At 43.2% G+C, this 21,943-nt stretch overlaps 1 protein-coding gene across 1 annotated transcript in view; it reads right to left on the reverse strand.

Moving 5' to 3' along the window:
* Nucleotides 1-3,932: 3,932 nt before the first annotated feature.
* Nucleotides 3,933-21,943, reverse strand: part of LOC136612845 (zinc finger protein 585A-like) — an 87,335-nt gene continuing 69,324 nt past the window's right edge. Inside the window, exons 8-10 of the mRNA XM_066593599.1 lie at nucleotides 15,014-15,193; nucleotides 14,807-14,930; nucleotides 3,933-5,708 (exon numbers count right to left, since the gene is read on the reverse strand). Coding sequence (XP_066449696.1) covers nucleotides 4,600-5,708; nucleotides 14,807-14,930; nucleotides 15,014-15,193 — 1,413 coding nt within the window. The 3' untranslated portion in view covers nucleotides 3,933-4,599. The remainder of the gene's footprint in view (nucleotides 5,709-14,806; nucleotides 14,931-15,013; nucleotides 15,194-21,943) is intronic.

The raw sequence follows: 21,943 nt of genomic DNA on the forward strand, positions 1-21,943 counted from the left end.
CCCGGGTGGTAAAGCGACAGAGTGGTACAGGTCTCCAAGGATCTCTCCCCAGTTTTTCCCCGAGGATTATAAAAATATTGTTTTATGTTAATGTTATTTGTTAATAAATATGGCTGCTGTGGCCAAAATTATCCAAAAATTAAAATGGTGTCAGTGGTTACTTTAGGTAAGTGGGGCGAGAGAGGTTTTGAAGGAGGCATGGCTACAGCGGAAGCGGAGACTACTCCATTATACCCGGTTCAAAAGAGACAATACCCCTCCTGACCCACCATACTACAGGTTATATCACTGATTACTTCAGAAGGGTCGGTGATCCGGGGTTTATTCTGATTGCCATATCAGAGACAGTAGAGAATTTTTTCCTTTCAATGCAGTGTTTTGAATTCCTCTGGATCAACAACTGGGGTGGGGTAATAGGCTGAACTGGATGGACATGTTTTTTTGGCCTAACCTACTATGTTACTAGCACTTCATTTGCTTTCAGTGCAGAGATACCAGAGTGGCTCTCTGTTAGGTATTTCTGTCAGCCCCCCACTGAAATGAATGGAGGACTGACGGTACATGCTTGGCCAGTGCTTCCTTCATGCTTTATTTAAACGAACGTTTTAACGTGGCCACAATAAAACGCTGGTTGAAAATCGCAACCATCTGATGCATTGGATTCCATTGCATCAATTCAGATGGGCGGTTTTCCAGTGTGTAAAAACAACCGAACGGAAAAGAAAAGTGCATACAGTGCGCATTCCAGCTGCCCATTTTTACGCTGGCCAGAAAAGATAAGTCAGGACTAGAGATGAGCAAACATACTCGCTAAGGGCAATTACTTGAGCAAGCATTGCCCTTAGCGACTACCTGCCTGCTTGGAAAAAAAGATTAGGCTGCCGGCGGCGGGCTGGGAGCGGCGGGGGAGAGCGGGAAGGAACAGAGGGGAGATCTCTCTCTCCCTCTCCCCCCCCCCCCCCGCTAACCCCTGCTCACCGCCGCAACTCACCTGTCACCCGTGCCGGCAGCCGAACCTTTTATTCTGATCGGGGAGATACTCGCTAAGGACAATGCTTGCTTGAGCAATTGTCCTTAGCGAGAATGCTCGCTCATCTCTAGTCAGGAGCCATCTTCTGGCCAATCCCATATACTCCTATGAGAGGTGCCAGAAAAGGGAAGTGGAAGGGAATTTAGCAGCGGCTCTGCTAAACTCCCTCCCCCTTTCTGGCCTTTGCTAGCTGTTGGCAAAGAGACAACAGTATCTCTTAGCCCCGTCTCCTCCCGTTACAGGTAGACAGCGGGAGTTTAGCACACTAGCTTTCCCCATATCCTTTGCCAATAGCTACCCAAGGGTATCCCAAGCTGCTGTGTATATACGCTGCAGGCCGGCCATCTGAACAGGTAATAAAACGGGAGATGCAGACGTGACTTGGTCACGGCTGCCTCTCATGCATGAGATTTTCGGCAGCGCTGCCATGGCGCAATCGGCTGAAAACCACAGCACCCATGTGAAGGAGACCTCAGTGCGCTGAATAACAAATGGTTGTTATAATTAGGAGGATGTAGTGGAGAGAAAAAACAGTTGTGACAACACGGGGGTTAAATAGCACGCCAAACAGTCACTGTTACTTCTTTCCTTTTCTCATTTATTCACACATAAGCTTTATCAGAAACATAAACGACTGGGTCTCCAGAATAATAACCTTTACAGCACAAAGTCCTTCTTAAAGTCCCCTCACAGTCCTTTCAAAGTCCCTTCAATATAATCCTCCACAGGGTTGAGGGAAACAGCAATAAGTCCAGTGGTATTCACAGACCTGTGGTTGTCCAGAGCACAGCTGGTCCTTAGGTCCTTAGTATCTCCGGACCCCATTCCGAGGGCAGGCGTTCCCCAAGGGTCCTGCTGGAACCACGTAGCTCCTTGAGTCCACAGCGTATCTCTCTCTCTGCATACAACCGGAGTTCCTTTTCAGCTTCAATCTGGCTCTCCCAGATACACACACGCCTCTCCCGGGTGTTGAGGTTAGGGGGGGGGGGGGGGGTGTCACCCTATCAACCTCTGGCCTTCTTGGTCTGCACCAGACCCTGGGCTAGCAGCCCTCCCAGCTCCACTGAGCTGTCTCTCTCTGGCTCTCTCTCATCCACACACTCTCCCTGCAGCAGGAACACGCCCTTTTTATCTTGCTGACCTTATTGGTTAGAAATAGTGATTTACAGTCGGGGGTGATAATAAGACTTTCTTTATTGATACCAGCAAATAGTACATCTACTGTTTACATTACAATGTATAAGTCTACAAGAAGAAGAGACACATGATGGGAAAATGAAAAGCATACAAAGAATATTTGAAGCAAACCTCTGGACCAAAAGGGTGTACAATACCTGCTGTTCTTCTCTGCCACTGTCTCTACTATCCACTGGTCCAGGGTCTTCTTTTCAGTCATCCAAGATTTTTGCCCTGATTTTCTAGCCACCTAATGCACACTGTACATTTGTCCCTGATTGGCAAGCACTGATCACGTGAGCATTGCTGGCCAGTCAGACAGCAGGTATAGTACATTGGTAGTCTAACTCTACAACTCCCCTGTGGCATATTAGGTAGGGTGAAGATTGGTAGACATTTATAAAGGTTTTATCAGTTTTCTGGAGTAGAAAAGTCGCATAAGCATGTGCAAGGACACATAAATTTAGAAACTATTCAGCCCTTTCTGTCAGCCCGCCACTTTTTTGAAAATAGGGTGGGGCTTGTTGGGAGGTGCTGAGGCTCCAAACCAACAAGTTTGTGTAATTTATGCCAAAAACTGGCATACATTTTGCCAGAAATGTGCACCTGGTTGGGACCAGGCATACATCAATGTGAATGAGTACAGAGCTGCACTTAATGCATTAAGGTTTGCGCTTCTTTATTGGATGGTGTATTAGGTACACCGTCCACTGGGGGAAAGCCTGGTATCACTGTCCCCCCATGCGGGTGTGGTCAGGGGGGGCCATCACATATGACAGTCGGTCCTCCTAGTAGTGGTAGAAGGGACAATGACAGCTCAGCGATATGTTCAGGACATCCTGCAGACACATGTGTTCCTCTCATGGCGGTTCCCAGAAGGTATTTTCTATCAGGATGATCCTTGGCCGCTCACACAAGTGGGGCACAGGAATCTCTGCACAACATTGTCACACTTCCGTGTTAATGACAAACCAGAATCGTTCATTTCTCATTTAGTTTCAGCCGGCAAAAAAATCAACGCCGACTCGTTAACTCTTCATGCAGTTTAAACACGGATCACTCAGTGTGTCACATAGGAATTACGTGTCACATAGGAAGGTGAAACACTGAACTATAAGAGCACAAGAACTGAGAATGAGAATCCTGCAGTCTAAACAGGCTGCATGAGAGAGAACAATCGGGTGATGACATCACCAGCTCATTCTCTCGGGACAAACGAGAATTGTGCATTTTTCACTTTGTCTAAAAGGATCTTTATACCCACAATAATTCTATACAAAGAAAACAACCTCCTACCGGCTGTGCAATGTCTGTGAATAACCGGATGTATTCAAATTTTTTTAAACCATTTCAAATAGGAATACTGACTTTTTTTCTGTGAAATCTCTCATATGAGTTTTCAAAATTTGATTCTTTTAACTCCTTAAGTGGCATTCCCGAAAAATTTCTGTGACTAGCTCCACTGCCCATAGTGACATAGCCCGGAAGATTTCCAGGCTATGATTCACTATGGGACGGTGCAGAGGACAATGCCATAAGCTGTGGCATTGTATTCTGCACACACACCGCCTGCACAGTCCCACAAAAAAACAGTGCAGGACTTTAAAAAAAGAAGCAGGAAGATATAACAGATTTGCCGGCAACTTTCCACTTCTTTTTTTAGAGCTCTGGCAATGTAAAAATAAAATTAATACAGCTCTTGGAATGTGGCGATACAAGTTTTAAGTTTTAAATGTACAAAAATAGCAAAACATAAAAAAACTGTATAAACTTGATATCGCCGGAATCGTGTGGACATGCTGTAAAAATGAAATAAGAAAAACAAATGGCAATGGCAGAATTTCTATTTTTCCCAAAGCTCCCAACTAATTTTTTTACAAAAGTTATACAATACATTATATATACCCAAAAATGATGCCATTAAACAAATACAACTTGTCCCACAAAAAAACAAGCCCTCATATGGCTGTGTCAATGGAAAAAGAAAAGTCTTGGAACGCGACTGGAAAATTAGTTGAAATTAAATGATTGCCCATTTAGGAAACCTGCCCTGGTAGGTCTGACAGGGTGGTAAGAAACCCGCCATTGAAGGGCTTAAAACGGTTTTTACATAAAGATCAAATGGCTCCTCCAATTTGTGACATTTATGATGAGCCCAATTATTAGTAAAATATTTCCTGTGGTTTGAGCATTAACCCTTTGCAATCCAATTTTGAATTCAGGGATTCCTAGAGGGTTTTCTCTTTCTGCCTTATACAATGGTGCCATCTACTGGCCAGAGCTAGTACTATGGTATGGGACATGCTGGAGAGGCCCCCCGATAACAGAGCGGCCAGTAATATACAATAAGAATACCCTGCTGGACATCTTCCAACATTGGAGTTGTACAGCCTTCAATCACAATGTCTGAAGATGTCAGACAGTTGATTGGAAAGGGCTAAAGGGAAGAGGGTCTTCTCTCTAATGTGAGTTCTCTGATGTGAAGCAAGATGTGGTTTTATTGTAAAACATTTCCCACATTCTGAACATGAAAAGGGCCTCTCTCCTCTGTGAGTTCTCTCATGTCCAAGAAGATTTACTTTATTTGTAAAACGCTTCCCACATTCTGAACATGAAAATGGCTTCTCTCCTGTGTGAATTCTTTCATGTCTAACAAGTTTTGATTTTTTTGCAAAACATTTTCCACATTCTGAACACGAATATGGTTTATCTCCTGTGTGAATTCTCTGATGTCTAACAAAATATGATTTATGGGTAAAACCTTTCCCACATTCAGAACATACAAGTGACTCCCCTGTGTGAATTCTCTGATGTCTAACAAGAGCAGTTTTCAGCTTAAAACCTTTCCCACATTCTGAACATGAATAGGGCTTCTCTCCTGTGTGAATTCTCTCGTGTCCAAGAAGATTTACTTTATTTGTAAAACCCTTCCCGCATTTTGAACATGAAAATGGCTTCTCCCCTGTGTGAGTTCTTTGATGTCTAACAAGATCTGATTTATCGGTAAAACATTTCCCACATTCAGAACATGAAAATGACTCCCCTGTGTGAATTCTCTGATGTCTTCCAAGAGCGGTTTTCAGCTTAAAACATTTTCCACATTCTGAACATGAAAACGGCTTCTCTGCTGTGTGAGTTATTTCATGTCTAACAAGTTTAGATTTTTTGGGAAAAGATTTCCCACATTCTGAACATGAATATGGCTTCTCATCTGTGCAAGTTTTTTTGTGTGTAAAAAGACCCGAGCTTTTCGCAAACCGTTTACCATATTGAAGACCGTTACCCCCGGTCGGACCTGTACTTGTAGCTAAATTCTGAGATTGATCAGGAGAAGGTTCCTCGTGATCAGGGGGATTATATGATGGATCCGTATTGTTATATACTGGCTGAACATTAAGGGTAATGAGGTTTTCTCCTGGAGAGTGCTGCACAATATCTTCATCTTCTGCTTTACACTTTAGCGATGACATGAAGTTTCCATCAAAGTCCTCAATGGGATTTTCTGTTAGGATTAAATTTGAATTTAGTGATTTTTTTTTCCAACTGAAAAAAGTAGCCAAATATATAAAATTCTTATTAGGCTGGAAAAACACCTGCGGTTTTTGATACAGTAATTCAAGTGAAAGCCAGAATTAGACCCAGGAAGAACAAGATACAAAAGGAGTACTTTATATATTTCTCATTTTCCTTCTTTTTTATTTTAGTAAAAAATTACATTAAAAATTGCCCCCAAAACTGCATGTGTGTTTCCAGCCCTATAATGCTTTGCTCAACCCCATTAAATACATCAATAACAAACATAATTCAGGTCATGGGATCGCAGGTTCAAGTCCCATACAGGGAAATTAAAAGAAAAAAATTAAACTTTTGCATTCTGTCTCTTTGTTTAAATTGTTTTCATGTTATGTCACAGAATTACAAGTTCAAATCCCCTACACGGACATAAAAAAAAATATGTAATTAAAATGGTAAAAAAAAAAAAAAAGACTTGTGCACGCTCTCCTCTTGGTATTATTATTTTTTTTATGAAAAAAGACACATTTGCTATTGTTGCATCTATAACAGCATGTGGAGTAAATTAAAACACACCTTATCCTGCACAGCAAATGCTATATAAAAAAAAACACTGTTAAAAAGAGCCAAGATGAATTTTTTGTTCATTTCACTTCCCCACTCCCCAAAAACAAACATGCAGAAAAGTGATTAAAAAAAACCTTATGTAACCCAAAATGGTACTAGTCTAGCAAAAAACATCTGCTAACTGTTCTCCCTCCATTTCCCATAGTCCTGTGACCGCCCATGAAGAGTTTGGGCTGTACAACGGGAAAGTTGGTCCTATCAAAGACTACAATTGTGTACCCAATGTAGTGGCCCCTGAGTGCAGCTACAAGATATCTGTAAGTACAATAATGAAGTGGAAATGTGCACAAAACCATGGTAACACACATATGGGGCTTAAAATGCATGTTGACAGCAATTAAAAAGCTGCAACACAACATGAGAAAAACCTCATGAAAATCCAGCCGGCGATGATCCTCCTGAGTGTGTGATTGCACCAATCTTTGCTCAGTGTAAACGAGAAACTGAACAACAAAGATTCAAAGGTTCATTTTCATTAACACCTTAAGGTCGCGGGCTTTTTTTATTCTTAATTCTCCTCTTCACTTTCAAAATATAACTTTTAAATTTTTCTGTTTAGATAGCTACATGGAGGCGTGTTTTTGAAATTGAAAAAAAAACTTCCGTCATCTTTGTGTGTGCGGGGGGGGGGGGCTTTCACATTATGCCAACAATGACATAACATTTGTGGGACAGTAGGATTATGATGATACAAAATTTATATAGGCTTTACTTTTCCCCTTACTACTTTAAAAAAATTTCTGCCGCCATCCTCTGGCAGCCATAACCTTTTTATTTTTCTGTTGATATAGTTGTGCAAGGGCTAATTTTCTTATGTTTTTTTTTTTTTTGGACCATTTTGAAGTCTGTGTGACTTTTTGATCGCTTTTTACTACACTTTTTCATGATTAATTGTGGAGTTAAAAGGGGTTGTCCCGCGCAAGCAAGTGGGGTTAAGCACTTCTGTATGGCCATATAAATGCACTTTGTAATATACATCGTGCATTAAATATTGGCCATACAGAAGTTATACACTTACCTGCTCCGTTGCTGGCGTCCCCGTCTCCATGGCTCCGTCTAATTTCGGTGTCTTCTTGCTTTTTTAGACGTGCTTGCACAGATGGGTCTTCTCCCTTCGGCTCGGCACCATCGGCGTTTTGGCTCCGCCCCCTTGTACGCGTCATCGCGTAGCTCCGCCCCCGTCACACGTGCCGATTCCAGCCTCCTGATTGGCTGGAATCGGCACGTGACGAAATTAGACGGAGCCATGGAGACGGGGAAGCCAGCAACGGAGCAGGTAAGTGAATAACTTCTGTATGGCTCATAATTAATGCACGATGTATATTACCAAGTGCATTAATATGGCCATATAGAAGTACTTAACCCCACTTGCTTTCGCGAGACAACCCCTTTAATATGGGAAAAGGTATTTTTATACTTTATTTTCTTTTTCCAATAATTAAAGGAACTTTGGACTTATTTTTATTTAGTCCCCATAGGGGGCTTAAACTTGTGATAATTTCAGCACTCATACAGTATAATGTAATACCACAGTATTACATTGTACTGCATTTTTACAAGCAGACAATTCTGACAGCAGCATTTAACCGCTCTGTGACCAAGCCTGTTTGCGCCTTAATGACCAGAACAAATGTTGGAAATCTGACAAGTGTCACTTTAAACATAGAATAACTCCGTAAAGGTTTTGCATATCCAAGAGATTCAGACATTGTTCTTTCACCACAAGTTGTACGTCATTTAGGTGGCAAAATAGACCGAAATAATTTCTGTATATTTATTAAAAGCGCCGAAATTAGGAAAATTTTGAAAAAAAAAATGTCATTTTTTCACATTTTCAATTGCAATATCTCAAATATGTGCATACTGTACACATTTTTAACTTCATTGATTCTTACTGAGGCAAAGGCATTTCACAAAATATATTATCACTTATACATCTTTTTCATGTATGATGCAAATGAAAACTTTATATTTACATAGATGTAAATTAGCCCCGTTTGGCCCCTTATCTCTAAAACTTTTAAAGTAAGCATAAACTAGGAAATAACAGGGCGAGGATGAAAAGAAAGAGGGGGTGGTAAATATTATAAAGGGAAAGAAGGAAATACGAACTGGATGGGGGAGGGGGGTGGGAGAGTAAGGTCATAGAATGGTAGAGTTGGAAGGGACCTCTAGGATCATCTGGTACAACCCCCTGCTCACTGCAGGATTCACTAAATCATCCCAGACAGATAGTTGTCCAGCCTTTGTTTGAACAGAGAAAGCGGCACCCTACATTGGCTGGGAATTACCAGCCAATGTACTTATGAACCTCTCCAACAAAGAGAACATAGCATGCCAAAGAAGTTGTATTTTTAGGCATCCCCAAAAAATGTGAAGGAGGGAAGCTCTCAAGTTGCAGCCTCTCCAACATAGGTCAGAGGTATCAGGAAAGAAATCTGCGAGCCTAGCCGGTGAGAGATACCAACAGGTTACCACTTTGCGATGAACTTCAACAAGATTTGCACACATTGAGTGTAAGTCAGTGAAAGGTTTTCCCAGTTCTTTTTGCCAGTTCAAAATATGCGTTTTTTGGGTGAAATATCTAATCCTTCACTTTCCCTACAGAAAGTTTCATGTATGAATTTTAGACTGAGGTTGAAGGGGGAGGAGAAAAAGAGGACGACCATATATTTCTGATTTTGAGAATATCTACAGAATTCACTACTAGGAAGGCCAAATTCAGACTGTCAGGTCTGAAATTATTTCATCTTAGAGTTGCATGATAGGTCTTCTAAAAGCTGCACCCCTCTGTTCTTCCAGTTTCTCATATACAAGTGGTCTGTCCAGAATTCTAGTATCTCTACAGGGAGGGACACCATCTTTCTGGAGGTGTGGTCTTTCTAGATCTGCAATATCTGGAGCCATGCGTAGATGGAGGCCTTAACAGTGTGGCATTCTGAGACTGCCAACCCAGGGTCTACTGCTACATCCAATAAGAGGTTGTGTAGCGATTTCCCCCCAATAAAATGTTGTTCCATTGTAGGTGACCCTATTCCCTACTTTTTCACACACCATTACCTTAGTTGCTTTAATAAATTTGCTTTGTAGTAGGCTGCTATTTTTGAGACTCCCATTCCCTCTTTTCTACTGGGGCTATACATAATAGAAGAGGCAACTCTAGGTTTCTTGTTGCCCCCAATAAAGGAAAACAATAGATCCTCTAAACCTTTTAATCAATCTTGTGGGGCACTAGATAGGGATTAAACGTAGTTTGTATAGAACCTGAGGAAGGATCAGCATGTTATATAGAACAATTTTGCCTAACCAGGAGAATTCAACCTTGGCATACTTTTGCATACTGATTTGTATTTTATTAATTAGAGAGGAGATGTTAGTGCTTGCTATATTGGCAACCAAGGAGGACAGCTTTATACCCAAGTATTCAACTCCTGAAGTATCCCACGTGAATAGGAACTGTCGTTTGATCTGGTTCTGCAGTCTGGGGAGGAAATTGAAAGTATTTTGGACTTGGTCAGGTTAATTTTATAGTATGAAATTTCAGCAAAATGTGGCAATAAGGCGAGATGCTGCCCTCAGATATTGGAGGGGAGAGGACATTATCAGTACTACATCATCAGCAAAAAGCCCAAACGTATGTTGCCTGAAGGTTAGTGGAATACCCCTGATGGTCCCATCCATCCTGACAGCCTCTACCAGGGGTTCCATCGTCAAGATGAACAGGGTCGAGGACAGAGGGCACCCCTGTTGGGTACCATTCAATATGTTGAAGGATTTAGATGTGACTCCATTAATTAATACTCTTGCCAATGGGGTTCTCTATAATGCCTGGATGACTGCCATAATCAAACCCTAGCTTCTCAAGGGCGTACCCCATATGTATTCTGTTAAACGCCTTCTGCGCATCTAATGTGAGGAGCAGAGAAGGCGCTCGAGAGCCCTCCACTCCCCTCATCCAGTCAAGCACCGTTCTTGTTGCATCCGATGTCTGTCTCTCCCTCACAAATCCCTCTTGGTCACTATGAATTTTTGTTTGACCTTTTTTGTTTCATCCGGTTAGCGATAAGACGGGTATATCTCTTATTAGCCACATAATATTTGGCTCCCAGTGACCTTAGATTTTTCTCATGCTTGTCTAAGAGAATATTTCTGGCCTTTAGTTTAGTATCTAGGAGTTCTTTATGTAGGTAGTCTGAGGGGTTTCTATGCATTCTTTTTTCAATATTTCCTAGTTCCAACATGGTATCTTGTAGTTTCTTACTTTTTCCCCTTTTATATCTAGAGCTTTGTTGAATCATGATTCCTCTGATTACTCTGGTTTGTGGGCATTCCATAGTAGAAAGTAACACATCTCAGAGGAATCATTTAATCGGAAATATTCCTCTAGCGCCTCTTGAAATTTCTCCTGATAATTTGGAAGCTTCATCAAGAAAGTGTTATTCCTCTAGCTTCTAAGGGTAGATGATTGGGGCACTATTTATAAAGTGATCTGACCAAGAGGCCAAACCAATTGTTGCACCTTAGTGAGTAAGTGAAAATCTATCAAAAACATATCTATTCTCGAGAATGATTTGTGGCATGTCGAATAGAAAAAGAGTACTCCCTCAAACTCACATGTACACACCTAAAGGACTCAAATAACCCCTCTTTGAGCAACCATGGGGTCAGGGATGGCAAATTTCTTCTACTTTTACTACTGGAATCTAGTCCCCCGTCGACTACCATATTGAAATCCCCACATACAATTAAGTACCCCTGTTGAATCTTTTTCACTTTTCTCATGACCTTGCCCAAGAACCGGAGCTGTAATGAGTAGGGTGCATATATATTGACCAAGGTCATGAGAAATCCGTTCACCCTACAAATCAAAATCAGATATCTTTCCCCTTCAACTGTTTCCATATTCAATAGATGAAAGTCCACATTGTCTCTTATTGCCACCAACACGCCGGCTTTCTCTTTTCTGCATTGGTCATGAACACTCTAGGAAATTTGGAGTAGGATATAACTGGGCATCCATTCCTTGCAGGGTGCATTTCCTGCACACAAAGGATATCTGCTTCTGCTGTAAGGGGCTCCTTCTATATTGCTGTTCTTTTAAAAAAATGAGTTATGTCCTCTAGTCTAGAGATTAGCTTTATATCGATTGTGGACTGTGGGGTAACAATAAACTTGCTGCGATCATCTTTATAACATTTGGTTGGTTAGTTATCTTCTGGTTGGTCATTCCTTTTTGGTAACCAATGCCTTGGTTATGGATATTTCCTTATGAATTAAAACTGCAGAGTGGAAAACAATTTGGGATGAACATCCCTTTAACTTTAAAGCTTGAGAACTTTAACTGGGGTATAGGAAACAAATAATGACCTTCCAAATCTGGTGGGTAATTGTATGCCCGACTTATGAAGGTCAAGAATTGGGGTAGGTACAGTTCAGCCGTCATAGGAAAACGTGTCACTTCCTTTGTTTTGAGGACCTCTGAATCTCGTATAAATGTCTCACTTGTGCAGCATATTAGCGTTTGGCCACTCCTTTTCTATGTGGCCTGGGAACAGGTTTCTACGACCATTCTCTGGTCACACGGGTCAGAGTGGTATGTTTTGGTTGTTGGATACCCCATTTATTCAGGAGTGTGAAGCCCTCTGCAAGGTTTGTGGGGATGTATGCTGTTGATCCTTCTTTATTAATGTATAATTTGGTCGGAAATCCCCACCTATACAGAATTTTGTTTTCTCTGAGTAAGGAAGTGATTAGGGAGAGCCTTTTCCACACTAGCAGTGCGGTTTGTGAGAATAGCTAGATCTTTTCAAAGGGAGTGGGAAACACGTGTAGATATTTTATAAGGCGTTGTGCATGATTGCGAAGATCTTCTGTTCGTATTGTTTCAGTAATGCCCCTTACCTTGGCATTATTGCACCTATTGCGGTCTTCCAGATCGGCCATTTTGTTTTTGACTGCCTCCAATTTATAATGCGCATCAATAAGCTCATTATGCGAACTTGTTGTTTCGCTTGTGTTTGACTATAAATGATCAACTCTTTCACCTAACTGTGATATAGCAGACTTAACTGTGCTATTCATCACTGAAAGGTCTCTTTTTAGGGATCCCCTTAGAGCCATTATCATGTCTCTGATGAAGAATTCCGAGGCAGTTTGGCTGGAACATTGGGTCTCTCTCCACCCCTTCCTCCATCTGCTCTTGCCATGTTGTAGTGTGCTGCGCTGCTTCCTCCCTCTTTGGTCTCCTCTTCTCGGGACTTTTATCATGAGAGGACATTTCCTCTCCCTCCTCTTCACTCTCCCTGCTTCATCCTGCATTTTGGAGAGGTAATTTATGTCAGCTCTCCCCCTCTGGGCTGTCTCCCACCTCCTCTCCGTCTGAACGGTGTCAGTGCAGGGCTCGGCTGCTGCTGCTGTTTCTGTGCCTGGGATTTACTAGAGATGGGAGCAGGGGGTAGTCCTCTTACCGGTGACATGTGGCTGAGAGTCCCTCTGGCCTGTCATTCCCCCTCCTGACTATCTTCTCCCTCTTGTCCGACTCTGAGGCTTGCTCCTCTCGCTCCCCCTTGGCATCTCATGCAGGGAAAAAGTCTGTGAGGCGCTTGGGTCCTGGCCTTGCTGGTCTCTTCCTTGTCATCCTCTCACTCTCCTCTTCAAACAACTGCTGCTGCTTGCTTCAAAGGGTCCTCTGGTGTTGCAAAAAGCAACCTTCTGCGGAAGGCTAAGAATGGAGCTCACAAACTAGCATCGGACATCTTAGCCATCTTGGCCAGGCCCCCCTACTGTACACATTTTTATAAGATATTTCCATCTGCCCAGGGGAAGAAAGCTATACAGCCAGTGAACAGTGCTAACAACAGGGGCAACTTCACTGCACCCAAGGAAAGGGTATTGTGCACAGCTCTGCCCAGGGGCAGAAAGCTATACAGCCAGTGGATAGTGCTGATAACTGCAGATACTTCACCCAACACATAGTATGGTATCTGTGAAATGCTGTTCTGGAGTGGAAATATTTACATACTATTTAGCGATGAGAGTGAGCCCTCTGCCTAAGGCACTGCACACATAGGACGGTATAGCTACAATGATCTGGAGTGGCTCAGGAAATATTTGCATACTACTTAGCGATGAGACTGAGAATGCTATAGCTGTAATGCTCTGCAGAGGGATATGTTTTTAAAAAAACTAAATTGGTGCACTACTGCTCCCAGCCAGCCACAACAGTAATGCACACGATGAGGAGTAGCCCTAAGAAGGACCGTTGGCATTTCTTGAAGACAGGATCTTACTCAAACACTTTCCCTGTATAAGCCTCAGCACTTTCCATTACCACTGCCAGCATGCGTCTGAGGCGAGCCGCGGGTGGGACCAGTTTAAGTACTCAGCGGTCACCTGATCGGCCCAGCCACTCACTACTGTGGGGGGGGGCTGGCACGTCACAGGAGGAAGTGGTAATGCCTTCCCCGCATGTTTATTGGCTAGAAAATGGAGCTAGACATGCGGGGAAGGAAATGCAATTGACTCAAGTACCGCCTGGTGTTCGTCTCGAGTAACGAACATCTCGAGTACCCTAATACTCGATCGAGCACCAAGCTCGGACAAGTGTGCTCGCTCATCTCTAGTTTTGATTCCCGGCGGCTGCGGGTTCGCACACAGAATCTGTTCGCCTGCACTAGAAGCTGCATTGTAATAAGGAAGCGCCATAGGAACTTCATGTTGGAAAAGGCAAACGCCACATTATGTGCCAACACAGAGGAGAACAGAAACAAGATCCGAAGTACAAAACTAATTCCACCAGCTGCCGGCAGTGATGTATATCCTATAACAAACAATACATTGGCACAAAACACAAGTACCGCTGCAGCATCAGCACACAGGAAATGTTACTGGAGTACCAGAAAACACAAGGGCCACTCCTAGTCCAGAATTTACTGAGTACCCACACAACTATTTCTTTCTAATGTTACAAGAATTTAGTGTCACAGTCTGCAAAAATATAAATATAGAAAAGGTTACATCCTTTTTTCCATTTTTATTACAGATGAATTATTGCAGCATATGGTCGCCAGTTCTTTTCCCCAAATCCAATGTTCTGCTATTCTATACAATGGACCCCACAAATTGTGGGGAACTTAAAAAAAAAGAAAAATGGGACTCAACACGGGGTTAGTGAAGGTCCTCAATTAAGTGATATTGGACAGCGTGTCCTACACCTACCGCACGTGTATTCCCTGCTGTGTCTATCACTTATTTGACATCCATCAGCTGATGGAGCCATATGGATATGCTTGACATCTATAGCAAAGATAGGGCTCTAAAGTGACACGAAAAAGCCTAAATTGGTAAGATCCTAAATTAAATGTCATACTGCTCACATGGAAATGTACTGCACAAGATGGTATCAAAGTGCCCATAGTATTGGTGAACAAGACTTTGAAAATTTTGTATGTCTCTTCATACCTTGTGATATCGGGGTCTGGTGGTCCTCCATCTTGATGTTATTGCATTGATCTTTGTGTCCTTCTAAATACTCCCACTCCTCCATGGAGAAATAGACAGCGACATCCTCACACCTTATAGGAACCTGACAACACAATGATACCGTCATTACCCAGACTCCTCTAGTGTTGTTACTGTATAATTACCCAGCATTCCCAGCAGTGTCACCTCTCCAGTCAGCAGCTCAGTGATCTTGTTATTGAGTTCTAAGATCTTCTGTTCATGTATCGGTAAGTGAGGAGGAGCCTCTGTGATGGGGCTCTGGCTCCTGCTCCATCCTCCTGACTCCTGGAGATGGCTGGTGGGAGTCGTACCGTCACTCGATGTCTTCTTTACCATTGTGTAATCCTATATATAGAGACAGACACTATCAGAGCCAGTACCATAACCCCTTATGTTCACCCAAGCTACAGACTACATGTAAACAGTCAGAAAGATAAGCTGCCATCTTCTTTATTATAACTATGAAGTAGGAGCCTCAAATTCATCAGCAGTAGGAGGAGTTCCTATTCCCCGTGAAGAGCCTGTGTGGTACAGTCCAAGTAATTCCATAATTCAGGAATACGGAAAGACCCAAGTCTGTTCTTTGGAGGAGTCACAGGGAGACAAGTAATTCCCAGGTGGTTACAATGACCCAATTGAAGAGAGCAATGTTCAGAAAGGAATAATTAAAGCAGGTTTTACTAGTTACATAATGAATGAAAGAAAAAAAAAAATCACCGGAGTTGCCCTTTGGGCCTTTTTCACACAGGCGACAGCCATATCGCTGCAAGAAAATCGCAGTGATATCTGTATTCTGTGCGATATCACTGTGTTTTTTCGTGGCAATATCACAATTTTGTGTTACTACAAAGTCATGCTACGTTGTAGTGCTCTTTTGCCGGGATGTTTGTGTGTGGGGGCTGGGGGACTTGAAATATAAGTCCTACCCTGAAAATAAGCCCTGCATGAAAAACAAAACAAAAACACAATACATCACCTAAGAGTCGCTGTCCACTTTACCGTACGGCTCCTCTGTAGGTCTGGCACTTGTTTGTAATCTTTAGGGCGTGCTTTCTGGTCAGGGGTTTCAAAAACCTGCCTCCAAGAAGCGCTGCCTCGGCTCAGCCAATCAGAGCTAGCGCTCTATGAACCAGTCACAGCCATTCAGTGCAAAAGGCTGTGATTGGCTGAACCGCAGTGCTTGAGAGCTTTTAAAACCCCTGACCAGGAAACGCTCCCTGAAGACTACAAACAAGTGTTGGAGCTGCAGAGGAGAAGTGCGGGAAAGCTGGAGAGCGCCACTTAGGGGATGTATTGTGTGTTATTCATGCAGCTAGGGAAGATTTTAGGGGAAATAGTAGGATTTCCTACTGTAAAAGTTGCATCGCACCACACAAAAACCATGTTTTCATGCCATGCAACACAAAAGGTAGGCTCCATAGAAAACATACGCTACAAAACATAGCAAATCATGGCAATTTTCAGCAACCTGCAATTTATTTTTCTTGCATTGTAGCAGCCTACAAAACATCACTAATGTGAAGCATGGGCATCACCATACATGCGATTGTAGCATCGTGAGAAAATCGCACAATTTTATCGTCTGTGTGAAACCGACCTTAAGCATACCTACTGTAGCAATGTCTGCGTGATGGAGGGGGTTTGGGAGGGGGGCGTCAGCAAACTCAAAGGTTCACCCAAGTCTAACGTGCAGCAAATCCACAGTAGTTGCAGTCACTTCCAGGCTCTGATCAGGACTGCAAGTCCTTTATGTCCCAGTAATCAGCTCAGTATTTTTAGCTGAGCTCACTGGGACCCACAAAAAAGTCCTGGACTGGATCCCTACCTCACCCAGGCCAAGTGTTTGGGTGAGGTATACATCTCATTCAGCAGCCTCCCATTTACTTGTCCATATATCCCTCCCCCCCCCCCCGTCTTCTACAGACCGGAGGGCTGGGCACCTATAACCATCAGTGTACCCATGACAAGGCATCAGCTTTAGGCCTCGTTCACACAGGCGATAAAGTCGCACAACTTTTTCACTTTGTGACAAATCGCACGTATGTGGGTTCTGTCACATTTGCGATGTTTTGTAGCATGGGACATCCCAACTCAAAAACCACGACTCGTGAGGTTTTGTAGCCCATGTTTCCCTATGAAGCCTTCCTCTTTGATGCATTGCACGAAAACACGATTTATGTGTGGTGTGATGGAACTTTTACACTAGGGAATCCTACTGTCAAAGCCGTAACCCATGCCCTAGCTGCAGGGAAAAATAAAAAAGACAGTATACATCAACTTAGAAGCGCTTTCCGGCTCCGCTGCATCTTCTTCCCGGTCCCCAGCACTGTTCTCCTTCATCTCTTCTGGTCGAGGATTGAAAAATTCAAGCCTCCTTGAAGTGCTGCCTCTGATTGGCTGACATTTAGCCAATCACAGCCAGCGCTTGATGAACCAACTACAGCCATTCATCGAGCGCTGGCTCTGATTGGCTAAGCGTGAGCCAATCACAGCCAGCTCTTCCAGGAGATGGGGATTTTTCAATCCCCGGTAATAAGAGATTAAAAAGAATATTGCTGGGGAACAAGGAGAAGCTGCAGCAGCACCGGACAGCATTTCTAAGGTGATGTACACTGTCTTTTTTCTACAGCTGTAGCTTATTTTCGGGCACTCATATTACACAGCCCTTCACCACCCTCCCCGACGTGCACCCAGACCTGCATCCAAAGCATCTGTTAGCACAACAAATTCTTTTGTAAAGTATGGGGTGATTAATACTCGTTGCTGACATAAAGCAGACTTCAGGCTCTGAAAAGCCTTCTTTGCTTCAGGAGTTCATGTCACCATTAGAGATGAGCGAGCATACTCGCTAAGGACAATTACTCGAGAGAGCATTGTCCTTAGCGAGTACCTGCCCGCTCGGAAAAAAAGATTCGGGTGCCAGCGGGGGGCGGGGGAGAACGGAGGGGAGATCTCTCTCTCCCTCTCTCCCCCCTGCTCACTCCCACAACTCACTGCTCACCCGCGCCGGCACCCGAATCTTTTCTTCCGCGCGGGCAGGTACTCGCTAAGGACAATGCTCGCTCATCTCTAGTCACCATTACTGAACTCCGACGTTTAGTTAAGTCAGTCAACTGTGCTGCTATGGAGGCAAAATTTGGCAAAAATCTGCGGTAAGACCCTGTGATGCCCAGGAATGCCCTGATTTGTCACTTGGTTAAAGGTCTAAGCCAACTCTGTATAGCCTCCACCTTATTAACTTGAGGCTTGATTACACCTCTGCCAATAACGTAGGCAAGGTATTTGGCTTTGTGCATTTAAGATATGCCATGGAATAGCCATGACGTGGCCTCAGAATTTAGTCCATCATCCTTTGAAAGGTAGACGGTGCCCCATGTAAACCAAACGGCATGTTTTTATATTGAAACAATCCCTCTGGTAGTTTTCTCTTTTGCTCTGTCAGTTAAAGCTATTTGTCAATATCCATTTAAAAGATCAAGAGTGGTACTGTATCTGGCTTTACCCAGTCTCTCAATCAGCTTATCGACTTTTGGAATGGGATATGCATCGAACTTGGCTGCGTATGTGCTTGATTGTAAAGAGATGGCACAGCTCTTTCCTAATCTTGAACATGGCGCCATTGGCGGACTACTCATGTTCCTTCTATGTATGAATGGCAGCAAGAGAGGTCACACCTGTGTCATATGGAGGAGTTGTGTGCGGAGAATGCGAGGAAAACTGATAAATTCCTGTCAGTATGGCGGCCATGGATAGAATTTGAGTCCTTCACAGAGTTCTAAGACTTGCTCTCTTAGGTATGATGAATGCAGGACCCATCTGTGGGCCATCAGAATGGCAGGGTTAACAATATTAAGCCTACCTGCTTTCCCCTCTCCCTTCTCTCTCTTATTTTACGTCTTCATTCCCGCCCCCCAACACACCTCTCTTCTCTTTCTTCTTTTATTATAAGGATAGGAGTTACTTTTATGGTCGGGCCAAGTACTACCTGAGGTAGTAAATCTATATCCTCATCCGAGGATATTAGATATCATAAAAGTTAAGGGTGAGACGTAGTAGTTGTTGGCCCGAATTATTCCATTTTGTATTATTACATAATATGTTAATTTTCACAAGATCCTGCGTGACCTTCTTGATATGTTTATTTCATCTGAAAAATCTCAATAAAACTGATTGAACAATAATCTTGAACATGAACGGTGCCCCCTGGTCACTAAGGATTTCCTTAGGAATCTCGGTCCTGGAAGACATAAGGGACAACTCCCATGCAATACTTTTGGTGGTGGTATTTTTTAAAGGAACAGCTTTCAGATAACACATAGCATAATCCAGTACAACTAGGATATACTGATGTTCTTCTGCTGACTTGACTATGGGCCCCACTAGAACCATCCCAATCTTTTCAAAAGGTACCTCGATAATAGGGAGAGCCACTAACGGGCTACGAAAGTGTGATACAAGAGTGGACAGCTGACACACATGGGGCAAGATTCACAATATTTTTTTATTTCTCCATAAATTCCAAGCCAGAAAAACCTCTGCAGGACTGTCTTCCATCTCCTCAGTCCCCAAGTGCATGATTACATGCCATGTCCAGAGCCTTAAGTCTATATAGTCTAGGGACAATGAACTGCTCAACAGTTTCTCCATTATTTTTAGTTTTTTTATATAACAGATGGAAAAATCTCATGGAAAAATTGGGATATTGTTGGTCAGCAGCAGGGCCTGCAGTACGCCATTTATGAGCACAACATTCTTTCGTGCATTTAAGAAAGTGGGATCTCTCAACTGTGCGGTACCAAAGTTTTCATGTGAGCGCTCCAAATCAGTCACCCCCCGCAGAGAATAAGGATTTTCACCCTCTTTTCTCAACAAAACCTGCAAAGGAAAATTAGGACATCCTGCATTTTGTCCCAGAATAGAGTGAAATCACGTCCTAATATCATACAGTGCATCAAATTCTTAACTACGCCTACTTCATAGGACACAGTTCCCGACAATGTCTCTATGGAATCAAAATGTACAGGATACACCTTTGTATCACCGTGGATACACATCACACTCGGGTGTTTCCCTGGTGAATAGCCTTCAATTACCAGGCTGGCATGGACCAAAGTAACTAAACGTAACACACCTGTGGCTCAGACTCTAGGCCTGGTGAGGCAGTACAAACTGGCTCTGCAAACAAGGAGCGGTGCCAAGGTCTGTCACATTCCATTGGCTTGGTTGTTAAGGGGTAATGGGCCAAGACATGACTCTACTCCTGGCACCTTCAGCACCTCAACAGTTTGGGTCTCCTTGGCACAGAGTTCTTTCTAGGACTGTCAAACCTCAGTCCAGCTGGTGCCACCACAGGGGTCGTAGCCTTTTTTTCGACATGACTCAACCCTTTTTTCTTTGAATGGAAGTTTCTTACTCGTAGTAGGCCAGGTACTCTTAGGGGAGGTAGGGGCACCCAAGGTGTCACGGAGATAGTCCTTGGTGGCAATGTATCTTTTAACGAGGTCAACCAGCTGCTTGGCGTCTTTGGGGTCTCCATAGTAGTATAGTATGTTAGGCTGAAGGGAGACAATGTCCATCTACTTCAGCCTGTTACCACCTCAACTTGTTGATCCAGAGGAAGGCAAAATAAAAACCCAATGAGGCAGAAGCCAATTAGCCCATTTGGGAGAAAAAAATCCTCCCCGGGTCGATAATGGCAGTCAGAATAATCCCTGGATCAACGTTTTGATAGTTCGTACCTGACTCCAAGACCCGGATCAATAACCCCACTGGTTATTTAATATCTATATCCTGTATTCATAGCACTCTAGAAATGCATCTAGTCCCCTCTTAAACTGTTCTATCGATTTTGCTATTACCATGTCCTCAACCCAGAGTTCCAAAATCTCACTGGTCTTACAGTAAAGAACCCGCTTCTATGTTGGTAATGAAAAATTCGTTCCTCTAGACATAGAATATGCCCTCTTGTTACCATCGCAGTCCTGGGAATAGACAGATCATGGGAAAGATCCTTGTATTGTCAAATAATATATTTATGCAAAGTTATTTGGTCGCCTCTTCGCAGTCTTTTCCCCAGGGTGAATAATCCCAATTTTGATAGCATCTCTGGGTATTCCAGTCCTCCCATACCATTAATAATTTAATTGCCCTTCTTTGAACCCCTCAAGGACCTCAATGTCTTTCCTGTGCACCGGTGTCCAGAACTGTACACAGTATTCCATGGGAGGCCTGACGAGTGCCTTATAAAGTGGAAGAATAATGTTCTCGTCCCTCGCCCCTATACCTCTTTTACTGCACTCCAAGACTTCATTTGCTTTTGCAGCAGCTGATTGGCATTAATTTCTCTAGTTAAGTCTTCTAATACCCCCTGGTCTTTTTCCATCTCTCTTTTCCCTAGCAGTACCCCATTTAGTGTATATTGGTGACATCCGTTTCTCCTGCCCATGTGCATAACCTTACAGTTATCAATATTGAACTTCATTTGCATTTTTCTGCCCAAGCCCCCAGCTTATCTCGGTCCAGTTGCAGCTGTACAATGACCTCCAGCTGTACAATGACCTCCGTTGTATTAATTATCTTGTATAATTTTGTTTCGTCTGCAAATATCGATATTTTACTGTCCAGTCCCTCTATCAGGTCGTTGATAAATATATTGAAGAGAATGGGGCCCAATCAAAAAGCAAACCATTTATTACCTCCCTCTGCTTACTATCTCCGAGCCAGTTCTTTACCCAGTGTAGCAGTGCATTACACAGAATGACCTGCAGAGTGTGCTAGTCAGGCATTCTAATACCTGCAAGAGGGAAAGAAAGGGTTAATACCCTAGTTGTAGCAAGAGTTGGCTACAAAAGAGGCAGCTGTGCAGGAAGCAGCAGAGAGGACCAGTGCAGCAGAGGGAGGAGCTGCAGGCTGGTGGCCTAGCAGAGGCAAGAGTCCGACAGGGGCGACAACCCTGGACTCACACCCAACTGGGGTGCATATGGACCTTATATATTGACGTTGGATGATATTGCTGTGTTTTGGTGATTGCGGTGATGACAAATAAATGCTGGCAGGAGCCAGATAAAGAAATCCACATCTCCTGAGCAGTTTCTA

This window comes from Eleutherodactylus coqui, chromosome 1, assembly GCF_035609145.1.
Source record: "Eleutherodactylus coqui strain aEleCoq1 chromosome 1, aEleCoq1.hap1, whole genome shotgun sequence".
Taxonomy (NCBI): Eukaryota; Metazoa; Chordata; class Amphibia; order Anura; family Eleutherodactylidae; genus Eleutherodactylus; species Eleutherodactylus coqui.